The sequence below is a fragment of the Chiroxiphia lanceolata genome, chromosome 1 (assembly GCF_009829145.1).
Source record: "Chiroxiphia lanceolata isolate bChiLan1 chromosome 1, bChiLan1.pri, whole genome shotgun sequence".
NCBI classification, from domain to species: Eukaryota; Metazoa; Chordata; class Aves; order Passeriformes; family Pipridae; genus Chiroxiphia; species Chiroxiphia lanceolata.
In genome coordinates, this window is record NC_045637.1 from 149,197,538 (window position 1) to 149,222,985 (window position 25,448).

The 25,448-nt window shown below is 39.1% G+C and overlaps 1 protein-coding gene across 10 annotated transcripts in view; it reads left to right on the top strand.

Moving 5' to 3' along the window:
• Positions 1 to 25,448, top strand: part of KMT2C (lysine methyltransferase 2C) — a 194,339-nt gene that overhangs the window by 33,163 nt on the left and 135,728 nt on the right. For all 10 annotated transcript variants that reach the window (XM_032692870.1, XM_032692911.1, XM_032692865.1 and 7 more), the window contains one exon: positions 15,873 to 15,961. In XM_032692870.1, the coding sequence (XP_032548761.1) occupies positions 15,873 to 15,961 (89 nt within the window). The remainder of the gene's footprint in view (positions 1 to 15,872; positions 15,962 to 25,448) is intronic.

Sequence of the window (25,448 nt, forward strand, 5' to 3'; positions counted from 1 at the left end):
TTCCCACCTCATCACTTCTGGGGACCTGTTCTCTGGTAGTTTACCTCCCCGTGTTCTCTTAGTAATGGAAACTTTTTAGTTAGCTTTATATTTACAGGGCATTTAAGGCCACGGTTCCAGAGATCTGTTCTGCTGGCAGCAGTGACTTAGGCAATCGCCTTTTATTGCAGCTGCTGAGCCCTGTTCCTCTGCCAGTCAACTGCTCCAATGCCTGCGTGGAGATCCTGGCTGTGAACTCTCTTCTGACAGTGTAACCTCAATTTGTAAAGGGTACATGTGGCTTACGTGTTACTTCAGGTGAATATTTGACCGTTGTCCAAGTCCTGTTGGTTTTGCTTTGACCCTTGCTAACTTTCCCTATAAAGCTGTTTTTCATATTCCCACAGTAAAATCCTGGTGTTCAGAGGAGCTTTGCTGTAAAAGGAAGAGGTCTCATCAGTGGCAATTGGTTTACAAATAAACTTCTTTTATTTTTTATTTAGTAATCTTTACCTTTTTTAGCTTTGAGGTCAATATTTCCTTTCACTGTGGTATAGTTTTAAATTTGTAAACTTGTACTTTTATTATTCTAGTTAACAGAATTCTTGCTAATAGATCTTATACAATTTTAACCATTGGAAGTAATTTGAGATGTAAAATGGTTCAGATATGCAGGAAAAAAAAAGATATACAAGAATTACAATTTATTTCTCAACTAAACTATGCTGATATGAACAACAGGCATGTCCATGGAACAGCGCTGTTTTGACACAACAGTTAATAAATGCATCAAGGAGAAAAAGTGTTGTTGGTAAAATGTAGTAAAGAATTGAACATAATTAAAGAAAAAGGATATTCAAGGTTTTGTACAGTATTAACATCTTTATCATGTCAGTAATGTATAGTCAGCAATCAAATATCTCCTGTTGTACCTGCATCTGTTTTCCTTGCCAGTAAGTTAAACCTTCCACAAGTCAAGGCATGCCATGTCTGGGCTACACACTCATCAAATTTAAATTTTAGAACAAATACTGTTACTCAAACCTACCTTAGTACTTTTCAAAAGCTGAGATCCAGTAACCCAGCTTTGTGTTATCTTTTTGAGAATTTTGTGCAAAAAAACTTGCTAAGGATAAAAAAAAATAGATAAAAAATAGATTGCTCAAGATAACAGCTTTCTGAAGAATTCATGTTGTGAGCCTTTAAAGATGAGAAAATAAGGGTTAATAATTCACATATTTTACTTATGGCACTTGCAGCACAATTTACAAAATGATAGGTGCAGATATTCTGTAAATGTTTTGTGGAAATTTGTCTTGAAAAATCAATACAAATTGAGCTGCAATTCTGGTGTGTTTGAAATTGCTTGTATCCAAGAAACAGGGAATGAAACCCATCTGAAAGATGGGAGCTGGGTGGAAATAGTTAATGGCAGACTGTAGGGATTAGTGTTGGGCTCGGCCTTGCTGTTGTTAATGAGCTGGAAGAAGGTGGAAGCAGCCAGTTAATGGTATTGACAGACAGTGTGGAGGTAAATGGATTTGTCAACACAAAGAGGGAGAAAATGGAGAAGAACAAGGAATATACAAAACAGAGAAGAAGGAGAAGGACGTTCCCCCCAACCTCCTCTAACATGAAACAACATTGAGTCAGTCAGGGCTTGTGGGGTTTCCAAACACTGCGTTGATGAGAGGGAGAATCTTGCAGTAAAGTAGTGCTGAAAAGGCACAGCAGATAAACACATGTTTTTTGATCATATTTTAATGACTTAAAATATATGATGAAGATGAATGCATTACCATTTATTTTATAACTAGACCGTGTTGATATGAACAACAGGCGTGTCCACGGGACAGTGCTGCTTTGGGACAATAGTTAATGTTCACACCTAAGTTTCAATAAACACATCATTGGGGGAAAAGTATTGCAGTTAAAACGTGGTAGTTAAGAATTGAGCATATTTAAAACTAGCAACTTTCTACTTTTATATTAAAAATATTAAACTTATCTTGTAGGTAGTGGTGTAACGGTAACCGTGCCTTTTAGGCAGAGATTTTTTTCTGTGTTCTAGGAACTTTGAAAACAAAGTTATACTCAGAAAAGAGAGGGCAGTTTTATAAAACAGCGTTTCCTAGAGATAATATCTGTAGTCCGCAGTGGATGAAAACATGTAATAGCTATTATCATTCTAAAGAACTAAATAAAATTATCCACTGTTGAACAGTCCCAACTGTAACCTCAGCTGCTCTGCAGACACAGACATCGAGACCAGACTAGCAGCATCTACCAGCTGCATGTAAGAGCTACCCTGCACGTAAAGGGATTTCACGTTTTATTATGTGGGAGGGATGATGTCAGTTTGGTTGATTATGCCCCTTTCAAGCTGCTGTGATAATTACCTGCTTGTTACCAGAAGTGTCGAACCCATTTTCAGTTCTTGTTTGCTTTTGCTGTCATGCCCTAATTGCTACATAATTTTGTCCCTGCCAATTACTACCTTGGAGTTGAATTTTACAGTGAAAAAGTTGTAAGAAGCAATAAAGTAATTGTTTTTTAGATCTTGTAATTTCAATAGGATATTTTATTATGCTACAAAGTATATTGATATACATGCTGCTCACTTCTGTGAGACACTGAAAGCCCATGGTGCCCACTGAAATGAAGAGAATGTGGAAGGCATGACTTTTGGGGAGATATGGATACTTTTTATTTTGGAAATAAATTTATTTACTACGTTCCTTAGAGGCAGGAACTCTTAGGTTTGCTGGGCTATTTTTTTTTATTATTATTCTTTCCCTTCCTTTTCATCCTTTTATCCACTATGTGAGTTTTACAAGTTGCTTTTGATGGAGATATTAGGTCATCTGATGTGATCCTTTGTCCATCGTTTTCTGTGATAATGTAATGTAAATGGATTTCTTTAAAGGTACTGGGCCTAACAGTGTTTTATATTCTGATTAAAACTATTTGTTTGAATTATTCAATGGAATAAAGCCTGCAGTAATTGGGTTAAGCACTGCCTGACCAAGCACTTTGTTGTCTTTGGGAACTGTCATCGCCTTGCTTTGGGTTTTTTGGGTGGTCCTCCAACAGTGAAGTCTGGTATTAGTCAATATTAATAACAATTACTGCTGTTGAAATCTGTATATGGAATGACATGGATGAGCATAGGGAAGAGGCAGAAGGGGGATTTGGATTAAGCACAGTTAAACAAAACGCTCTTCAGAATAAGGAGAGAGGTGGTGTCACCATGTAGAGGTTTAGGAATGGGGCTGCAGTCCAGAAAGGAGCATTTCTGGCAGGAGATTTAGAGTGTGGGATGTTTGTGGCTGTGCACTGAAGCTCTGTTTATCATAGAGATTGTGGGATTTGCTGCTGCCATTTCAATGTGATTCAGATATCCACAGTTGAAAGACTGAAATATTGGCAAAAAGTCATGGAATGGACCAGAGATTATAGAAAGCTTGGAGAAAATTTCTTTGGGGAGAAAGGTAGAGGTGCTCAATCTGCTTGGTTATGGGAGGATGGGGAATTTAAACCCTAAAAATGAGTAGAAGTTTGAGTTAAGATGATATCTCTAGCAGAGAAAATACTGAGTTCTTAAAGGCTCCCTAATGTAACAGGAAGAGGGACAACAAGAGCCAGGGGTTGAAAACTGAAACCAGAGAAGTTCACAAAGGAAATGAGCATGAATTCATAAGGAGGAAAAAATGACAAAGGGAATGGCAGGGTGAGTGCCTTTCTGAAAGATGAGCTTCAATCAATTACAGGTTTTGAGTGATAGTTATGGATATTGGACTCACATGGATAATGATTCTGGCATTGTGTCCAGTGAATCTGTGAGCAGTTGGACTTCTGTTTTGATAGCACTCCCTGTAGCAGTTTTTCCAGGGATGGTGTAGCAAATGTTGAACACCTTTGTGGTCAAAGATTCTTTTCAAATGTGATCTTTAATACATTGATTGCAAAAGACAAATGGTTTCTAAGGTTCTGAGGACATGGTGTGTACCTCAGTTGTAGCTCTTTTGTTAGCAGAAAGGCTTTCAAGGTAATTTAAGGAGAAATTTCAGTGTGCAAAAATACAAGGAAAAAATTATGCGAAAGTAATACTGTAAAAAAAAATTAATGCATTTAATGCTGAAAGTTATATATAACCAAGTTATGAACTAGCCCCTGCTCTGTCCTGTCGTGATGCCAAGACAGTACTTGGGTGTATCTGAGTAGCCTTAGGGCCACATGTACTTCTCTGTTTGTGTCATCTTCCCAAGTGGTTGCCAGTGTAGCTCTTTCAGAGATGCTCTGCCAGCTTTTGATACCTGAAAAAACTTCTGAAAGGTTTGATTAAGATAATTTTTGAGGCTCTGTGGTCTGGTGAGTAGAACTGAATTTTCATGCTGTAAATGTTAATTAGAAACATATGTGTGTATGTAAAAAGCAAGCTGAAATAAAAGTATAAATATCTAAGAAGCTGTCGTTCCAGAAGGTCTGTGCTCAGAAAAGATTAGGTAAATATACAAATAGTCCCATTATAAATCAGCTACAGTATCATTTCTGATTATCTTCGTTACTTGTTTTTCTTGTGGAAAAAAGTTAGGAGGCAAGGGATTTGGATTGTAATTTCCAAGTCCTTTTAGACAGCATTACTTGCACCATCACCAAAAGAAGCTTCACTCACTTTATTCCCTCCCCTCCTTCTCTGATAACTCTTTCCTGTTGCTGCTGTTCTCCCTGGCTGCTTCCAACACAAACATTCGTGAACCTCTAGTGAATGAAAAAAAACTGATGTGGATGAAAGTTAGCTTTTTTGCTGGGTGTGAATTCAGTAAGTGTTAATTAAACTTTGTTGCAGCATTGTTTCTAAGTCTTTAGGTGAGCACGTTTGAATCTTGAACTTTTTGGTGTTTTTCTCCATAGTAAACATAAATTTTGAGGGTTGGTTTCTTGTTACCTTAAAAACACATTTCCTTGTCTGTCTAAACTGAGGATATCTGTGGACCTGGAGAGAAGCTGCAGAACCTGAGGGCCTTTTGCAGCTTTCTGGGCAGTAGACAGGGTAAGCTTACAGCCTGGGTGTCCTTGGGTGGTGGCCTCAAAGGAACTTGACCTGGAGGTATCAGTTAGTCCTCTTGGATGACTTCCATTGTAGTAGTTGCTGTAGCAGGGTTCTCTGGGTAAGTGCCCCTCTCATGTGACACAGATACAATTTTGTTTATGACTCTGACCTGTATCATATGACGTAGGCTGAGCAATAAATCACTCTTTTGCTGGCAGTTCAGTCACAGCCTGATCTCTTCTCATGCTGGGAAAGGTGGGGGTGTGAAGATGATCAGGTAGTAGAACTCCTCTAGCATCAAGTGCTGGAAAACCCATCTTTTTTATTACCTTAACATTTTTCCTGTTTTTATTTAAGGGCTTATTAAAGGAGTGAGGAACTAAGAATTTAAAAAAAAAACCAAAAAAACTAATTTTTTTTTTTAAAAATACATTAATTCATATATTTAATTTTAATGGGCTGAAGACTGGCATGGAGAAAAAATAGCACCTTGGACCACTTTGTAATGGTCTCAAATAGGAGGAAGTGAAATCTTGAGAACGTCAATGTACAGCAATGATCATTGTCCCACTGATCACAAGTTTAGAACAGAAGTTTAGAAGTTCTCTATTACAATTACTTGAAGCTCTTTGTAACCTACCTGTAATTGTCAAAGGCAAATTTGTGTCTCCAGGTTAGAAGAATCCTCTTCAGGGATGGAAAACAGGTGTTGGCACATTTTTGTTAGCAGAATGCAGCGTTTCTGCCTCATCCACGCCCCTGGAGATTGATATGCCTGTTTATACAGAAGCTTTTAAGCATGTTTGAAGATTTGTATTACTTATGCTTGTGCTTCAGAGTGTTGCTTATTATGCTGCTTGTATTGTTGTTTATATTTCACAATAGTATTTCCAGGAGTTTATTTACTGTGGTATAAAAATAGTTTCCATGATCTGGCTTTTAGGATTTACATCTAGTTTGAAAACAATTTTGTTAAAAGAAAAACAATTCATGTGAATTAAAAATGTACACTGACACCCCATCTGATTCCATTGCCCATTTTCTTTCTGGGTCTATTTTTATTCTTTCTGAGGTTTTCCAAGCCTTCTGAATAAGTTTTAATGGATTTTTAATTAGTGAACAGATCCTCTGTTTTTCCCCTTAGCTTTCCCAGGTTTAACAGTTTTACTGAAAGACAAATATTTCATAATACTTGTTGACATTATCTGAAATAAAAATGCATTTCTTTATAAGGAGCACTAAGGGTGGTAACAGATGGAAAAGATACGTGGTGATATGACATTTGTTTCTGTTGTGTTTTTTTTTTTCCTGTCTAAATCCATTTTAGATGGATAATGACAAACTGTAGTTGACATGCAAGAACTACTTTTCTTACATGCCATCAATTAATTTGAGGATTTTAAAGAAAATTCTATCTGATGAGTTGTAGGCTAGCATCTTGTTTAAAAGCAGGTTATTTATATCTCTCTGGGTACTGCCCATGTCCTGATCCCTCTAGTTTAAGCTTAAATGCTTGTTCAAGATTAAAGCTTAAATACAGTGATAGTGGTGTCCATAGGTTCCATAGTGGTGTCCATAGTGATAGTGGTGTCCATAGGTTCTTCTTTGCCTTTGTAAACAGAAGTTGAGGTGAAATTGGTGGACGGACAACTTCTTCAGGAAATCCTGTAACATGCACCTGAGGGACAGACAGATGGCTTTTTTGTGATACTGGTGGGATCAGATATATTTCAAAAGCATAAGAATGAATGCAGTTATTTTCTGTGCAATCTACAGGAAGACTTGTGTTTGCTGTGAAGTGTAAAGACGTGAGTAAAATTGACTTGAGCCAAAGATACTGAGCTTTATTCGATGAGAAAGCATGAGATGTTCTGAGTTGACTGATGCATTTTGATAGATTTAAGGTCTGGAAACCTCTCAAAATGATGCTGTGTAAGTGGGGTTTAGTTTATCTTAAATAAATTGGTAGAATAGTTGAATATTTGCATCCTTTTTTTGAATATACTAGCTGAATTAATGATGAATAAAAGCTATCTTTGGAGCTCTCTGTGATCAGTGTTTGCAGATTGTACTTGCTGGGTATAAAAACACTTTTCTGTAAAACCAAAAACTTCAGTATTAGGTTATTTGACTGTCTGTATACCTGCCCTGTATGTGACTGGGTGTTAAGACAAGCAGCACAGCCTGTACCTGCAGCTAATATATCCAATGAGAATATTTAACTTAAGGAAACAAATGAGAGAATCTTCACGGTGTTCCTGTGGTAAGACTCTGTCAGACTACAAAGTTCCAAAAGGAAATCTTGGAAAATGACTCTTAATTAATGGTGCTAAAATTACAAAAATCTGTTCACAGAGACCAAAACTTCCACCAAGTTCCAAGTACTTGGCAGCTGTTTCTCACACGTGATGACTCAGATCTGCTGAATTTTATGTACAGGATCTTGAAATCACCAGACATGAGAATTACAGCCCTTACCACTGTGTTGCCACCTTTATTCAGAAGAGGAGTAGCAGGCAAATCCTGCAGTGTATGAAAGAACAAGGAGCTGGATGATTCTTAAAAAAGACATGAGCTTGGTGCTCTTGTGGGTAAAAAATTCTGGGCACCATGGCTGTCACAAGATTGGAGAAGTTAAAACTTGCCATAGTCGTCGTCATGGAGAAACAAATCTTGTGTTCAGATCTAAGTGGATGCTTACTACCCATCAGGAAAAAGCAGTGTTTGATGCAGTAGCATATTTTAATGCAATTTTATTTATTTAGAGGACAAAGGAGTGTGGACAAGTACAGTGTTGGATGGTGCAGGTGCACATGTGAAACTCTTGCAAAGGTCAGAAACTTGCGGGTTTGGCAATGTCTGTGGTCTCTCAACTGTTCATGTTGCCATTTCATGCTCTTTGCCTGTCGAAAGAGAACACAGGAAAACATTCAGTGGACTTGCTAAACATTATTTAGCAAATTTACCAAACACAAACTGTTGTCTGAAGGCATCATAAGAATACAGCCATTACCAAGTCTGGAGCCAGGTAGAACTCACTGGAGTTGGAAATATGCAGGTGGCTGTACTTATAGCTCTTGGTGTCTAATTTGGTTCCAGAAAAGGTTTTAAAAAATATTGCTGCAATTTTAGTTTGTTGGTTTGCATCATTTTGTTAGTGAGTATGGCAACATTTTGGTAGTGAGTATTGGTAGCAAGTGTATAAAGGATGTAGTTTGTGCAAAACTGCAGATATATAATGTGTTGGAGGGTCGTAAATACATCCAATTTTTTTTTATTTCTTTCTGAAATATGTATAATCATTAAGGTCTGTATGTGAAGTGTTTCGTGTTACAGAATAAAATTATACAGTCTACCTATCAGTGGGAGGGTGGTTCTTGAGAAAGAAGAACCTGTAGCAGTTTTTGATGCTGTACATTGCTGGGTTAATGTGACAGATAGTTGACTGAAAGTAATTTTCACTTACAGAATTTATAGATGTCTAAAAAGGCAGTTTGAAAAGTAAAAAAAGAAAGCTTGAAAGATCTGAAAGCGTTTTATATGATTTCTCTTCCTGTTATTCGAACTGTTTCCAAATCTGAGCAGTTCATACAAGTAGATCAAGCAACCTGGCTTCATACTTTTAATATCAAACTTAGATTTTCCCATGTAGTGGTATCACAAGAAGGTGTGCAGAAGTACATTGCAATTGTCAATGTTCCAGTCCATAACTGCCTGTAGCAGAGCTGTAACTTTGTGGGCATTTTATGGGCTCATGTGAAAAATGCATTATTTTATGTACCTACAACTGTTAATGAATTGTTAATCAATGATACTGAATCTACCTGGTTTGATCCTTGGCTACTGTGACCCTCTGTCTCTCTTCCCAGCTCACTGAGGATATTCCCAAATGGGTAACAAGTTAGGAAGAAGATTTCATGGTCTCGTTAGTAAGGCTGTGTTTCAGCTATGATAGTCTTCATCTGCTTTATCTTTTAAAAGAGCAGTTCCAGCCTCAAACTGAACAACTATGAATAACTTGAGGGAAGAGCAGACAAAATGCTGCAGACGGTCACTTTGGCCAGACCAGCCTCATCACCCAACAAGAGTGTAGCTTCAGGCTCTTGGATCTGGTGGCCTTCTGCAAAATTGAGTTGAGATTAAGGTTTTCCAACAGTGAGATGACATTCCTGTTACAGTAATTATGCCTCTTTGATTTGGGTAGACAGTCCTGATGAGTGCCTGCAGGCAGGACATCCTATTTGCCTTTTCTCAGTCTCCCATGGAAAATAATTTTGCTCAAATATGGGCCTGAGAACCCCCACAGTACAGCCACTATGCAAGGACAGTTGAAGTTGAAAATACAGATAAACCAAACTTCACATTTACTTCAGAGTACTGATTCATTTGGCATTTGTTACAACTGTGCAATGCAGATTCATTTTGACACTTCTCTCCCAACCTCTCAGGGTAGCCTTGTTTCTTGAAGAGCTCTACATTTATCAGTGGGTTTCCTTTGTATTTGCTTACTTTTTGTCAATAGTGACTGCACTGTAGAATGACAGCAAAGATGCATTTATGACATTTAGTACAAATAATCTTTAAAAGGCTCCTATTTGCATTTGTTTTGGCAGTGTAGGAAATCTTTGACAAATCTCCCTTTCTCAGGGGAGCACTGGAATAGTTTAGCTGAGAATCGTCCAGCAGAGGTGTAGGTTCTTTTTATGCTTTTTCTCAGACATCCCTGATCTCCAAGGCTATAATATTTTTTTCAGGTGTTTATTGCTCTCAGAGGTAACTGTATAAAATATAGATGTGAAAAAGTTTGAGCTGTGAAGATGTTACAGCCTGGGTGAATGAGTAACCTTGAGTGAATGAATAATGTCTTTTAGATCGTTACTGGTTAGAGGAGGTGTAAGATGGGAAGTTGCAATGTTTTACTTTTAAACATAAGCTGGGTCACTTCTTTGATGTAGTATTTTTTGAAAAGATTGTTATGCTTTATAAATTAGAAGTATTAAGAAGCACACTTTTTCTTTGTACCAGGAGACTAGTAAGCAATATCAAATAGAGTTTTGAGATCTTTTTAATAATGAAACTGTAGGTTGAGCAAGTAGATGCTAAACATAAAAGCTTTCCTGCAGTCTTTCACTTCTCTCTATTACTAAAAGTTCAATTTGTTGTCACCTTTCAGTTGTAATGTTTCTGCTGCACATCTTTCCCATACATCAGGATCCCTCAGCCTGTAATACACACATATCTAGTATAAAAAGTAAATAGGAAGAAACTACGTTGCATTCTTCTTTTACCACATACAAAAGAAAATATTGTGGAGGGTGAGGCAAGTGCAGAAGATATTTTCACCTGGTACTGATGGGTCAATTAAAAAATCCTGTAAAGAATCTTTTAAATCAGAATAAGTTTGAAGCTGGAGTCAATATGATAGTGAGTTTCCTATTTTAGGCTTGTTAGTTTTTAGAGTTATTGAAGTTAATTCTCGCTAGCTGGCATCTGCCTTGCTTCCAGAGCGCCTTGTTCTTCATGTTATCCAGACTTGGATGTAGAATTTCCACAACTCTTAGAAGTAATAAAGACTAAAGTACCGTACAGAGAGGGGAAAAAGAACCTTTCCTTTATAGGTATGTTCTTGAATTAATTCTTGCTTGCTGTGGTTCCCTTCACAAGGGGCTATTAGCTGAACCTTAGGTATTTTAGCTTCTGCTTAAGCACAGTTAAACTTTTACAGCTGCACTTACCACTTACGGTTCAGTAGTAGTGGGAACTTGTGCTTTTGCACACCTGTTAAAAAGATTCCTGAAAAGAGAGTAACAGCTTTCACTTGTGAAAGGGCCTGTGAACATTAATTCGTTACCAGCCGTGCTGATGGCAGCACTAATTGAACCTTTTTATAAATCATTCCTGTACCATCTTCCAGTGTAAAGGCTGTGGACAGATGTTCATTTAACAAGACATCTGTGCTGGTTTAGGATGTTACTGTATCCCAGATGTTACACTGCTTTTTAAGGTTATTGGCCCTGTTTTATATATTTAGTACCATCATTTTGCTCCATGGTTTGCAAAGCGTCGGAAGGGAGGTGGTTTTTCCCCTGAATGACATTGAGCTTTCAACATGTGGGAAAAAGGGGAAGACTCTGAAGTGGCTCGTATGTACCTGTTTGCATAAGCCTGGAACAAAATGCACTGGATTAGCAAGGTAGTTTTGATGGATGGGCTGAACAGTCACATGATTTTGTTGGTAGCAACTTAGGGAGGACTTGCAGAAACCGGTGTCTGGCAATAACTTCTGGGTAATCATAAACCAGCAGCCTGGCATCTGAGGATGGTAGCTTTGTCTGTCATTTCATGTGGTTCCAGGAAATGTTGGCCCATGGCCTTATTCCTGATCACTTTGTGGAAAGAATGAGTAAGATCCAAGATGTACTTTTGACCTACATTGTACTCGTCCAGTTATGGTGCTATTGATATGACCTTTAAAAAAACCAAAACAAACCACCAAAAACCCCACATCCCAATACTGCAGAAAAGAGAAGAAAAGAAGCAATATCTGATTGCTGTCAGATGAGTAAGATACTTTTCCATTTTCCCCTGGCATTGTGCATCCGTGCTGCTCTCCGTGCACTCAGCAGAAGCCGCTCAGATGCCTGGTGATCTCCCAGTGTTAGTGAAGTCATCAGGGCTTTCAGAGAGCCTCAGCAAGGCTTTCCCCCCGTGCAGAGGGAATACCTAATGCTCTGCTGAGCCCTGCAAAAGGTTTTTCTGGGATTTTTCTTTCTCCTCTGGGCTAAATTTAATTAGTTGCTTACCCAGAGAAGAATTACGAGATTTTTGTTTACTATGGTATATTTAAAGATGGAGATTAATGAAAGACATTAGCTAAAAAAACTAATTGATAAAAAATTTAGGAATAGGTCACAAAGGATTTTGATAAATGACTCTGTTTTATGGAAATATGAGTCAAATTACTGTAGACAGTAATTATATTTAACTGGAGTCCTATATTAATAAAAAAGTGTAGTTTTGTCTTTGTTGTTGACTTTATTCCATGAAACGCTGAATGTGCCTTAAACACTTCAAGAAGTTACATTTCTCTCAGTGGATCTGTTCTTTTAAACAAAAATAGATGTGCTTTTGTTTTTTCCTTCTAAACTGAACTCTGTTGTAGGAAAAAGGCAGGAGAGGAAGCCATCGCAGAGACCTTGGCAGCAGTTCAGCCGCGTACCAAGCTCACTGCCTGCCCACTGACTAATATTTGTTGTTTTCTGGTGGAGTCCTTATGGGTCAGGCCCTGCCTGTACATTTTGTTCTGGGTTTGTGAGCCCTAGGAAACGTGGCTCATCTGTGTTCAATACTTCTGCCGTGGCGAGCTGATGGGGTTTCTGCCGCGTTAGTGTAAAAGAGTGTTATAATTACCCCCCCCCAGTAAGAAATTTTGGGATTGAACTTCAAGATCTAGAGCAGAACTGAGGTTATAATGTTCGATATAGCACTTATGGTTGAGTGCTGTCTGGGTTTCTGTGAGTGAAGGGGAATAGTCACAGGCTGTTGTTCCGTAATAAGGCACCAAAAACTGTCCCAACCTTGTCTTGCCCCCGCAGCCTTTTCATATCCTCCTTCAGAAGGATGCACTGGAGAAGAAGTAGTCAAGTCCCAGGCAAAGAACAGAGCACAGGTTGCTTTTCCTACTGTATTTAAGGGGGAGTAGAATAAGTAAGTAGAAAAATTAAAAATTAACAGAGTTTGTCAGTAGAAAAATGTAGTGTTATGCAAACCAGCCAAAAGCTTTGTGTATAAAACTATTAAATAAAATGTATAAACTTAATGCAAATCACATGAAACAGTCCATTCTTATTACAAATGCTGATTACAACCATTAGATATGGTATATGGCCTTCTTAAACAGCATTTGCTCTGGAAACATTGAATTATAGTTGTTGTACAGAGTATATTTCACTGTTTTCTGACTTGAATTATTTTTTTCTCTAAACCAAACAGAAATTTGTAGGCTATAAAATCTCTTCTGATGATTGGGAAATAAATGTAACTAGCAAAAATAAGTTAATGATATAATCTGCCATTTTTTTCACCATTTCTTCAGTTTTATTTAAAACCTGCACAACATTATGAAGGCTTTTTGTAGAATATTTGGGGGAGGGGAATGGCAAGAAAACACCAGACATTGGTTATATCTTTCACTGAAGGAAGCAATTATGTTTAATTAATTGAAACATCTGATTTTCCTTGGTGTTAAATAGGTTCCTAAAATATGGTAGGGAGTTCAAGGAGTGAATACTGCTCCTGTTAAAATGTTTTAAAAAGTCTTTGTGAGGTGCTTTGCTGTTTAATAGAAGATCTAAAACTGTATGTAAATTATTAAATAAACATAAATAATCGTCATCTTCAACTATCCAGCAAGTTTCACCTGCAGGGTTGTGTTGAGAAATACTGAAAAGGGGTACTTTTGAAGAAAGCAGAATTATCATTTAATGTTTGTGATGATTTCAAAGGAATCCTTGTTTAGTACGGACTTGTAACTTTGCATTGCAGTCGGATAGTTGGTAGAAGAATAATTGGGATAGGATTTAGAAATAATCCCTGTTCTTAGCTGATTGTGTTCTGTAAAGCTTTTGAGCATTCCTGCACCAAGGGAAGTGATTTCACTTACCTGCATTCCCCCATCCTTTTGCTTGGTGCTGGATGATGTGCTGGGATGATGTGAAGAACTGAAAGTAATTTAATACCTATAAACTCTTTTTTTTTACTAGCTGCATTGTTTTTGTGTTTGAAAGATGTCATCTTTCTTGCTGTATCTCTGTCTTGCTGAATAAGCCTGTTTTATCCAGTGGGTATGATGTTCCATTTGTTCTACTCCCTACTCTTTGTCAGGGATGGGAATCCCTCTGTGTGACCATCTCAGATGCTGCTGCAAGAAACATTTGTGTCCTTCCCACTTCCAAAATGCGTGTCTACACTCCAGCCAGCTCAGTGGTCGCTGTGCTTCTGGATGGGCTCACATGGTGTCTGAAGGGAAGAGTATAACACAGTTTCTTCTGCTGGCTGTGCAGTTTATTCTGGTTTAAATATTTGTGAAACATGGGTTTTAAGATACTACAGTGGGAAGCTTGTAAAGTGGCAAATAACTGAAGGGGATGCTGGATTCTGTCTCGTCTAAGGCAGCTATTTCTTATTTTGTGTGTTATGGATATGTTGTCAGTGCTTATGGATAAGCAGGCAAAGGGAAAGATAACCTTGTAATCCCTTGGGTTCCCACTGTGCTCAAATTTTTCAGCATTATCCTGAACAGATTTTATAGGGATGCAAAGAAAAGTCCTTCTGTCCTTCATCTCTTCTTGCTTTCTTCTTTCCCCCAGCTCCTTTGTAAATTGAGTGGGGGTTTTTTTCAGGCTTTGTTTTGAGCCTCATTTTAATTCTTCTTTTCCTCCTTTGCAGAGACAAAAATGGTTCCAACACAATTTGAAGGTGTCGTCTTGTTAGGTAATCCTAGACAGTCAATCCTCTTCTAGCAGGACAGCAACCTGTGTAGGCTCCAAAGATGGTTCCATTTCTGTCCAGTTCTTTGATCCAAGAGAACCAAAGGCATTGCACGATAAGAGTTTATTTTGTAGCTGATTTAGCAGATCTAGTTCTGCGGAAGTAGTTTGGGTAGACCCAAGTACTATAACAGACTGTACAAAAAAAGGAAATGCTGGTTTTGGAATGATTTAATCACTTAAAAAAAAAAAAGACCAACCAACAAACCAACAACTAAAACCTTTTTTCCCTGATGTAGAACTAAACCCAAACCTTTCAGAGTGCTCTGTGAAAGAGGAACTGGAGCGGTTTTGTCTGGGGGGGAGCAGGCGGGGTGCCCGTGTGCTGCCCTGCCTGGCATCCCGATTCAAGGCATGTTGGTTGGGTGAATGGTTGCCTGGGAGCTCTGGGACATTGGAACTGCTGAGATGCCCCAAACCGCTCAAAATTTGTGTACTTGGAATCAGAAGCTCCCAGGGTCCCCCAGGCTTTCCGTCAGCATGCCAGGCGGGTTGCCAAGTAGCCTGAAAATTTGGGAGGCGAGGTGCCAAGCTCTTGGCTCCCTTTCAAATGGGCTGCTGAACAGCTGGGAATCTGGATGCCTGGGCTTCTCAACAGCCCACCATGATAGTCGCTGAAGAACCAGGCAGGGAAAAAAGGCTGGAATTTTGTAGCACAAACCTGTTTGCTTTCCGTCAGACCTCGGCTGAAATTGAAACAAATCTGCCAGGTATTTTAGGTTTGACAGGCTGTCCTCACGTGATGACTTTTTTAATGTGATGACATCCAGTCATCTCTCATAACATTTTACTTTACGTGTCAAAATATTTGGTTCACTGCAAATAATAAATGTTTCAATTTCATTGCCTTAGCATCATTATTATTCTATAGAAATTTCATCCAAGGATGTTCTGGATGGATCTGTCTCTATTTTGTAGTAACTACTGGCCAGACTTTAGGTAGTGTTATCTCTCCTCTTACGTTGAGCAAACAGGGTTCCTTGTGTCTTAAAATCTGCCTGTTTTAATCTATTGTTTGATCAGTAAAAGTTCATTATTTTATTTTTCTTCTGAGAATAATCAGAGAAACTTAAAGGGCAAACTACTGATTCAAGTGTACCCTTTCTGAGGACATTACCTAGAACAGGAAAAAAGGGAAGGAAACTTCTGCTTTGTACAAGACTGAAATCATGAGTTAGCTTAAATGTTACATAATTTAGTGCTGACATTTATCCCTCAAAAAGAAAGTATTTAAATCCTAATTTTAAAACCACTTTCAGTCTAAAAAGAGTTTTTCCTTCTTATGTTTGCAGGCCTCGGAGTAGAGGAAAAACTGCAGTGGAGGATGAAGACAGTATGGATGGTTTGGAGGCAGCAGAAACAGAAAACACTGTGGAAACAGGTACTGAGAGTATGGTGCTGATGCTGTCTGGGTACTGCTTCTCTCTCAGAAATGCATTTCATTAGGCAGGACCTTGGTAGACAAGAAATATTTCTTTAATTTTGTAGTACAAGATGTACATTTGGGCAGATGTAAAAGTAAAAAACCTACATTATTTAAACCTATGTTAATTTTAAGCCATATGAACTAATTGTTTTTAAATAGTTTAATGGGAATGCCTTTTTGCTGTAGATATGTAGAGGTTCTTCTGCTTTTACAAGGCTGTATCTAACAAAAATAAAAGCTTTGAAGTGATGGCTGCTGTTTGTGGAATACCTGCCAAAATACACTGTTGCTTATTGACCTGTATCTTCAGATAACTACAGCAGATTATATACCAAAGGGATAACCAGGATAACCAAATGTTAATTCTTGCTACTGCTGCTTAGGAAACAGGATAAATCTCTGTTCTTGCTTTTGTAAATATTTGTTGTGGTGGTACCCAGATGCTTCGGTTACCAGAGGGAGCTCATTGTACTGGACTGAGTACTGTTGAAACAGTTTGTGATTTCTGTTCTGGCAGTTCAGGAGCCTAAAGAGACAAACAGATGAACCAACACACGAGATAAAGACCATGGTGAAGAACTGTCATCTCTTTGCCAGGCACATGTCTGTAGCCATTTGCCTGTTTTTAACCAGGGACAAGTTGCTGTTTGACAGAAATAAACCTTAAACAGGCATCGACACATAAGGGTTTATAAATTTAATTAGATGGCCCTACATGTGTAATGAGAAAAGTGGAAGGAGGCACAGAGACACGAACAGCAGACGCTGGTGGTCAGGGCAGCAGTGGCGTGGAGATGCCACCTGAGTTGAGGGAGTTGTCTGTTCCTCTCACAGCTGCTAAGTGAAGGAGGTAGAGTTGTGGAGTCCTTCAAGAGGAAGACAAGAATCTGTGCCTAGTGTAGATTTATAGAGAGAAGAAGTAGAGGACCTCAAAAGAGCCATCTTTGCAGCAACTTTTGTGTATGGGCCATGCAGGAATGTGGCTGCAGTGGTGACAGCTGGAGAGGAGAAGGCTGAACTTCTCAAGTGGATGGAGGATGAGCTTTGACTGTGTCTGCTGGTCTCTTGTTTCCTTCTTACTCGATGGTGAATGATGCTGAGAAATCTTTGTGCTTGTGACTCGAGGCTTTGGGGAGTGTCCCGAGTGTTAAATCACAACTTGTGTTGAGTTTGTGTTGTGAATGGTATGTGGAGGGAGTCTGGATTAAAGCTTGATACAAGGATGTTTCATTGTTTTATTCTGTCCATTGTTTTTCTACCCCTGCTGATAAACTGTTGGTGGTAGTGAACTTGGATGGTCTTTTGCAGCTTCTACAAGTAGGTTAATAACATTAAAGTTAATAAAGTTCAAAGTGAAAAAGTTGGTGCAGGTGTTTCTGTATAGAAAAACAGTGCCCTATGTTCCATTTACGGCTTCCTATCCCATGTGTTAGAAACAGTCTTATTAAAATCAACCAAGAGGACAGTAAGTGTTATTGTAAGTGATAAGTTTTGTAAATTTAAAAAAAAAGAAGAAAACCAACCAAAAAGAAATACAAGCTTAACAACTGGTAACTATTGTGTAGGGAATTCAGTGATAGCTGTATTTTTTTGGCTTTTGTCATTATTAACAAAGTTCCTCAACAGAGATCTGAGAGCATTTCTTGCTTCAGAGGAGAGAGGGACACAGATAATTATTTTTGAGGCTCCAAGACTGCATATAGATAAGTCTCTCCATTATCTTCCATCAAAATCAACCTGGCTGTCACAGAGGGCTGGTGCTCATTCTAAGGGTACAGGCAGTAGTGGAGCACTGTGCTGGAAATCCCAATGGACAAAGACTCCTCTGGGTCTGCTGCTGGAAGAAGTGATGCACCACCCCTTCAGTGCTGAGCCCAGGATGGATTTGCAGACTGAACTGAAAATATACCATGTAAAAACACATAGGTCTGAAATCACATTTTTACAGGAGAACCGAAATAGACTTGAAAGAGCATTATCATGTTGAGCAATTTGATAGAGACAGAATCACAATTATGTTATTTTAAAAGTTGAACATCATGTGACTTGCTAGAGCTTTAATCATATTATTTGAAAAGACTGCTGCCTCTAAAACTTATTCTAAGCACTTACCTGTGTTAGTAAAAAAGTGTGGGAGAAGGAGTAATCCCAGTTTGTTGCTCTGTGTGAAACTGTTTTAAATTATGGTGTATTTGTGTACTAGTTTATTGATTTCTACTTTGACTAAAAAGGTATTTTATTTTGTTTTTTGCAAATAGTGGACTTGCCAACAATTTTCTGCAGTAGTTGGCAAACCAAAACAGAATATTGTAATACTACAAAACTCAAAATGAGATTGAACATCCTGATGTGTGACATAGTTTGAGTCTCTGTGTTTCTCGCTTCTTTTCCATTATTTGGTTCATATGCTGAGAATAATCAGGAATTCTTTTACTGTGTGAGATTTTTGTTTCTTGTTTGTTTGGGTTTTTGAGCTTGTTTCTGTTTTGTTTTATTTATGGAGTCTAGCATTACTGGTGCCCTTTTGTGACTTAATTAAGTTTCATAAAATGTGAATATTGTATTCAGTATAATGAGCTCTGCTTTTAGGGGAGGGAGCAATGCAGGAGGAATGAGAACTCTCCTCAGGAAGGGAGAAATGAGATGGCCCATGTAATCCCATTTAAAGAAGTATTTTCTAGCTGTCAGGTCTTTTATGGGGAAAAAAGCAGAGGGTGTGGAAGTACCAAACGTTATTTTCATTTGTAATGTTGACACAAATGTTTATTAAGGAAAAAAAAGAAGGCAAAAATTCTTCTTGAAGGGGCTCTTTTGCAATGCTGAGGCACAGCTATTTTAATTGCAGTTCGGGAAACAAGTTGCTGCCCTTCCCAAAATTCTGTAATCTCACATGTAAAACGAGGCAGAATTGGAAGCAAAGCAGGGTAAGGCGTGTGCTGCTCTGATCATTTCAGTATGGCTGGTTATCCCTGCCAACTGCTGTGATTCCTGAACCCTGGCTGTTTTCTGCCAGCTACCAGGTTCACTTTGGTATAGAGGAATTCTTGAGGACGGAAAGAGAGCAGGGATTTGGAATTGGAAAAAGGAAATTTTGGAATTTGGAAGAAAGATCTGTTTGGAGCTAAGTAAACTTTTTCTTGAAAAAATGGTGCTGACAACTGCTTCTACTGAATCAATAGATTTCAGCTTCTTGTGAACTTCACCCACCAGCCCTGTCTCTCTTGCTGATCCCTGGACTACTCCTTTAGTGACTGTTTTGCTTTTCAGCTTCTTGTTGGTCTTTCTAGCTGTCTCTTCCTTCATTTCTCTTCACTGTGGTTCCCCCAGTGATATTACACTGATATTTCTCTGTCCAGCTGCTGTTGTTACATATCCTTTCCATCATTTTAGCACCCACAGCATCATAGCATGGTTAAGGATGGCTAGGACCTCTGGAGGTCATCTGGCCCACCCTCTGCTCAAGCAGGGTCACCTAGAGCTGGCTGTCCAGGACTATGTCCAGACAGCTTTTGGGTATCTCCAAGGAATGAGACTCCACAACCTGCCTGAACAATCTGTGTAAGTGCTCAAGCACCCTCAGAGTAAAAAAGTGTTTCCTGATGTTCAGAGGGAACCTCCTTTGTTTCACTTGGTGTCTGTTGCCTCTGGTCCTTTCAAAATCTTCCAGCCATCACCACCTTCCACCTGTCTAGTTATCAGTAAAACACTGTAGAATAGTTTCCTGGGGAATAATATGTTCTCCTGTAGATCCTCTTGTGTTGTTCCTCTCCGTAAGAGTAGTTTTCTTCTGATGGGTGAGTCTCTAATGGCCAGAAAAATACAAACAAGGAAATTGTGGAAAACATGTGGCTTTGTGCACACACTTATAGGCAAATATAGAACTGCTGATCTAAAGAAAGAAAGAATACACTAAATACCTCATGATATGCTTTCTGTAGGTTTGATGCCCCTTCTGCTATTAATTGGCTTCTGCTCCTTTCCCCCATCTTCTGTTAGTTTCAGCAAGTTTCTGTACTTGGTATTTTCTTGGCTCTGCATTTCAAGTTCAAAGCAAATTCTGTGTGTTAATTATTTGATTATTCAATTTTTTTTCTTTGAGAACACTTGTGAAATATCTCAACTCATCCTAGAGTCTGCAATTCTTCCCATCTTTGTGTCACATAAAAATGTTGGGATTCAGATATTAATCTGGGAGAAATGCAATAAAACAAGTTTCTATGAACTGCGGAGTGTCTTGGGAAATTAATAGTAAATCCATCAGGTATTCTGTTTACTATCCATACCATGTCAACCAGTTCTTACAACACTACTTTCTGTGAGACCCTCACCTCCACATGGCGTTTGGAACTTCAGAATTGATAACAGATAGAGCAGCCTGGATGATTTTATCAACCAGTGTCTCCTTGCCTGCATTATTGTCATTAGTAACGTTATTACCAGGCCCAGTGATGTTGCCTGACCAGTTGATTTCTTGTTGGACTTCACATTAAATTCCTGAGGATGAGCCTCCCTCTGACCAGCCTCATTTCTCTCTGGGCAAAGCACAGAAGAACCAGAAACAAACACTTCTCAGTGACAGAAAGTTATTCATGTAGGAGCTGCCAGGGAATTTTGGACTAATTCAGAATCTCATCAGCTTTGAAGCAGCCTGAAAAGCACTTTTATAAAGAGAAAAAATCTTGCCATATCCTACTTATTAGAGGAAATACAGACATTCTTTGCAATGACATGAACGATACTGAGTAGAGCCTCTCATTAAGACAAAGTAAAACACACCTGAGAGCAAGTCCTGGTTTGGGTGAATCAATGGCAGAAGCTCTCAGCCACGTGTTAACACCAAAGTTGTTTTAAAATCCAATTTGTGCTTTTCAGGCAGATACTGAGGCCTTATCACTTACTACTCATCCCTTCTAAAATTAATGAAAGGAAAAAACTAACGCCACTGAGGACTTGCTTGTAGATTAAATTTGTCCATAAATATTTGCAGCAAATATGTGCTTAGAAATGCATTTAAATATGTTTTGAGGCAATTAATATTCTATGTACTTATTAGAAAAGGAGTAGTTTATTCTTTCTAATGCTGCTGAGTCCTACCTGTCCAGCCACTGGAAAAATTAGCAGAACTGAAGCATGTTGTTGTAATTATTGTAAGCATCTTATTATTTTTGCATTATATTCTGGTAATTTGCTTGTAATGAGGAAAGCAAACACAAAAGGAAGTTATTTGATATTTGCCTTTAAATCATTACAGGCTGACTCGATAATACTATTTATCATCATGCAAGCTTAAAATGGACCATTTAGAAAAATCTGATTTTTTTACCTTCTGACTGATATCTCTGTCTCAGGTGTTTTGAGAGCTGGTGAAATCTGTTATTTCCAGATCAATTCTACCTTCACTGGGTTTTTCATCATGGAGGTTATTTCTGAAAGGCGACTTCTTTTTTTACTTATTTATTCAATACTGTTTTTGCAGTTTTGGTATCAAACTGTGCTTTGTTAAACATAACCAACAGGTTTTGGAAATTTTCAAAGACCTAGAATATTCCACTTTTCCATTACCTCAAATCTTAACCCTGCTGCTGTGTCATTAGTGACATGATAGGAGAGTTGGTGTTGACATTACCAGTCAAATATATTGAAACAATTAGCATGCGTTTCCTCACTGGAAAAAGGGCTGTTCTGTGTATGTTGTAGTTCATGGAATCACAGAGGTCATCTTGTTCCAACCCCCCTGCCATGAACAGGGATGCCTTCCTTGTTCTGTGGACTTGTCTTAATTTTTAGTGATGCTGTGTTGAGGCTGACTCTTCAGTGTGGTAGAAGAAATATTAGAGAAATTCACTGCTGATGAGTTAAAATCATATATAAACCAGGCTGGTGTTGGAGTCCCACAGGCATCAACCCTGCTAACCCTTTTCTAGGTCAGGTACAAAGGGGAAGAAAATAGTGAGTAAAATAAACTTATTTAGGGTAATAAAAGAGGTGCCCACCTGCAAGGCACTGGAGAGTGACCATAGAAAATGAAATGACTCCTAAATTCAGTAGTAGTGCCTGTAAAAGAACATGCAGGGGAGAATCACCATTTTAATTTTGTATAAACAAAAATCACTCTCAAATAGCTATTTGAGCACCTGAGCAAGTGGTGCTTTAGTTCTTCTGAGAATTGCATGAGCCTTTAGAAGTCAAAGAAGGAAACAAATTCTAAGAATTACTGGCACAGGGATAAATGGAATAGAGCATCAGTGAGGGTTTTTTTTTTTTCTTTTTTACTGTTGCTTTATAAATCTTTGGCATCACTACATGCTAAATGCCATGTGCAGTTCTGCTTTCTCTTCTCCAAATGGATGAGCTGTAATTGGGAAAGTACAGGAAAGGCCAACGAGTACGACAAGAAAGTAAGAGCTTCTGTGAGGGGATCAGTTGAGGTAAAAGCCTTCAACCTGAAGTGATTTCACTGAGGAGGAATTTAATAGGGTCCCACAAAATGATGAGTGGTATGGAGAAAATGAACAGGGCACGGTGATTCATTGTTGTGCGACACAAAAATCAGGGGACATCCAGGTCATGTTCAGAAAGCACAAGGACCAGGTGCATTTGCACTTGGCATCTGCTGCAATTATAGAATTCAGTGCTACTGGATGCTTTGGGCATGAACAACTCGACATGGGTTTGAAAAAGACCTGAACAAACTAGTGGAAAAATAATTGGATGAGTGCTGTTGAATACCACTCCTGGCTTGGGAAGCTCCTCAGTCATGGATCATTGGGAGTTGGTTACCCATAATATGGTGTCATGTTTTTAGAGTGAACAAAATTGCTGTTTAAATGGTCTTACATTGAAAATTTTATTGCACAAAGTTATTTTCTGTATAAAATATATTTAACAAAAAGAATAACTGCAAGCTTTCTTCTTATCTCCATATAACATCTATTGCAGTAAGTAATACATGGAATGGTTTGAGTTGGAAGGGACCTTAAAGATCATTTGGGTCCAACCTACCCACCATGGACAGGGACACCTTCCACTAGACCAGGTCACTCAAATCCCCATCCAGCCTGGCCTTGAACACTTCCAGGGATGTGGCATCCACAGCTTCTCTGGGAAACCTGTACCAGTGCCTCACCACCTTCACAGTGAAGAATTTCTTCCTAATATTTAATTTAAACCTACCCTCTTTCACTTTGAAGCCATTACTCCTGCAATGTCCTTCAGAAAGGTAAAAAAAGTAGATAAGTAGTGGTTTTAGAAGAAACACATGCAGCACTAGCAAACCCCCCCCCCCCAAAAACCACTTCTGATGTGGTTGTACATTTCGTTGTTTACTGTTGTGAATAAAATATTACAGTGTTCACCTAAGATGAAAGAAATGTGCCTCTGTCCATGGAGAAGTGGCTCTTGCATGTGGTTATTACTGTCACACTTAAACTCCGATTTGCTTTTTCCCCTGCTGTCTCCCATGATGGTTTTCAGCAGGCAAGAATATGTGGCTGCAAGCTCAGTGCAGCCCAAGTAATGGTGACAGCCATTAACAGCCATCACCCTCTGTGGGGCCTTCAATAGTCCTCGAATTGTGCTGGGGAGGTTTAGATTAAATATTAGAAAAAAAATTTTCACTGAAAGGGTTGTAAAGCGTTGGAACAGACTGCTCAGAGAAGCGGTGGAGGCTCCATCCCTGGAAGTGTTCTGAGAACTTGTGGATGTGGCATTTGAGGACATGGTTTAATGGTGAGCACGGTGGTGCTGGGTTGATGGTTGGACTTGATGATCTTAAAGGTCGTTTCCAACCTTAACGGTTCCGTGTTTCTATAACATGCCTTGCTCCCTGTCATCCCAAAGGGTTGCAGGTGATCTACAGGGGCTCAGTTATCTGCAGTTTGTCTGTTTGTCCCAGCTGCTAAAACTTTCACATATGAAGTTGTCGTATGTCAAAGATTCCTGCACCTGAGTGATCGCTGCATATGCCAGTCTGACTTCCCCAGACCCTGACAGGAAGAGTGGTGTTTCTATCAAACTGTGTCCAGAACAGTAACAGAATTATGAATGATGACTAGTGCAAACTTGTTTTGTTCCTAAATTGGGTTACTGAGTGAAACTTGGTAATTACAGTATTGGATAATGGCGTACCCAGCTTTCAGCTAAGTACCTGGGTTGAGATTAATACAGTTTAATAGTTGAAATAAATATTAATAATGATAATGATGATAAAAAGGAGAGAGAGAGAGAGAGAGGAATAAAACTCAAGACAAACAAGTGATGCTCAACACAGTTTCTCAGCACCCACTGACCAATGTCCAGCCCGTCCCTGAGCAGCCATCGGCAGCTCCTGCCCAACTGTCCCCAGGCTTCCAGTATCTAAAGGAAGCCTACAAGAATGATGGATAGGGACTTTATACAACAGCATGTAGTACACTGGACAAGGGGGAATGGATTCAAACTAAGAGGGAGTAGATTTAGATTGGATGTTGGAAGGAAGTTCTTTTCTGTGAGGGTGGTGGGGTAATGGAACAGGTTGTCCAGAGAAGTTGTGGATGCCCCATCCCTGGAATTGTTCAAGGCCAGGTTGGATGGAGCTCCGAGCAACCTGATCTAGTGGAAGGTGTCCCTGTCCATGGCTGGGGGATTGAAACTGGATGATCTTTAAGGCTGCCTTCAACCCAAACCATTCTGTGATTCTGTGATATACTGAGTGTGATGGTCTATGGTATGGAACATCCCTCTGGCCAGGTGGAGTCAGCAGTCCTGGCCATTTCCCTCCCATCTCCTTGTGCACCTTCTCACTGGCAGAGCACGGGGAACTGAAGTGTCCTTGATTTAGAGTAAGCACTACTTAGCAACAACTAAAACATCGGTGTGTTACCAACATTTTTCTCATCCTAAATCCGAAACACAGCCCTGTACCACATACTAAGAAGAAAATGAACTCTATCCCAGCCAAAACCAGAACAGATAGGCATTTTAAATTGATAATTTGCATTCTCTTGTTAAGATTTCTTTTCATAGTGTTGCTACATTGACCTGGTCTTTCATCTCTCAAAACTACTAGGACTAGAGTGTTGTGGTGGTGTCTGTAGTTCTGTAGATCCCTGCAAGGCTGGGTAAAGCACCCTGTCCCTTTGCCTGTTTTCTGACACAGCACTGCCCCTTCCCTGTGCAGAAGTAACTGTTGCATCTGCTGGTTAAAAGCTTGTTACTCCCTCTTGCAGAACACCTCAGTAAGCAACAGTTTGAGACCCTGGAACTTCCCTGCTGTGTTTGGTGATGCTGGTATTTTCCAGCCTTCCATACTTTCTGTTCTTGTGAAAGTTTTGGAAGCTCGTGACATTTGGTTCACTGTCTGCCAGATCAGCAGTAGGTCTGACAGTAAAGCCCCAGCCAGTAAAGTGGTTTAACAGTCAACCTGCTGCATCTAAACAGCAGTAGAATATTAATTTTATGTTTA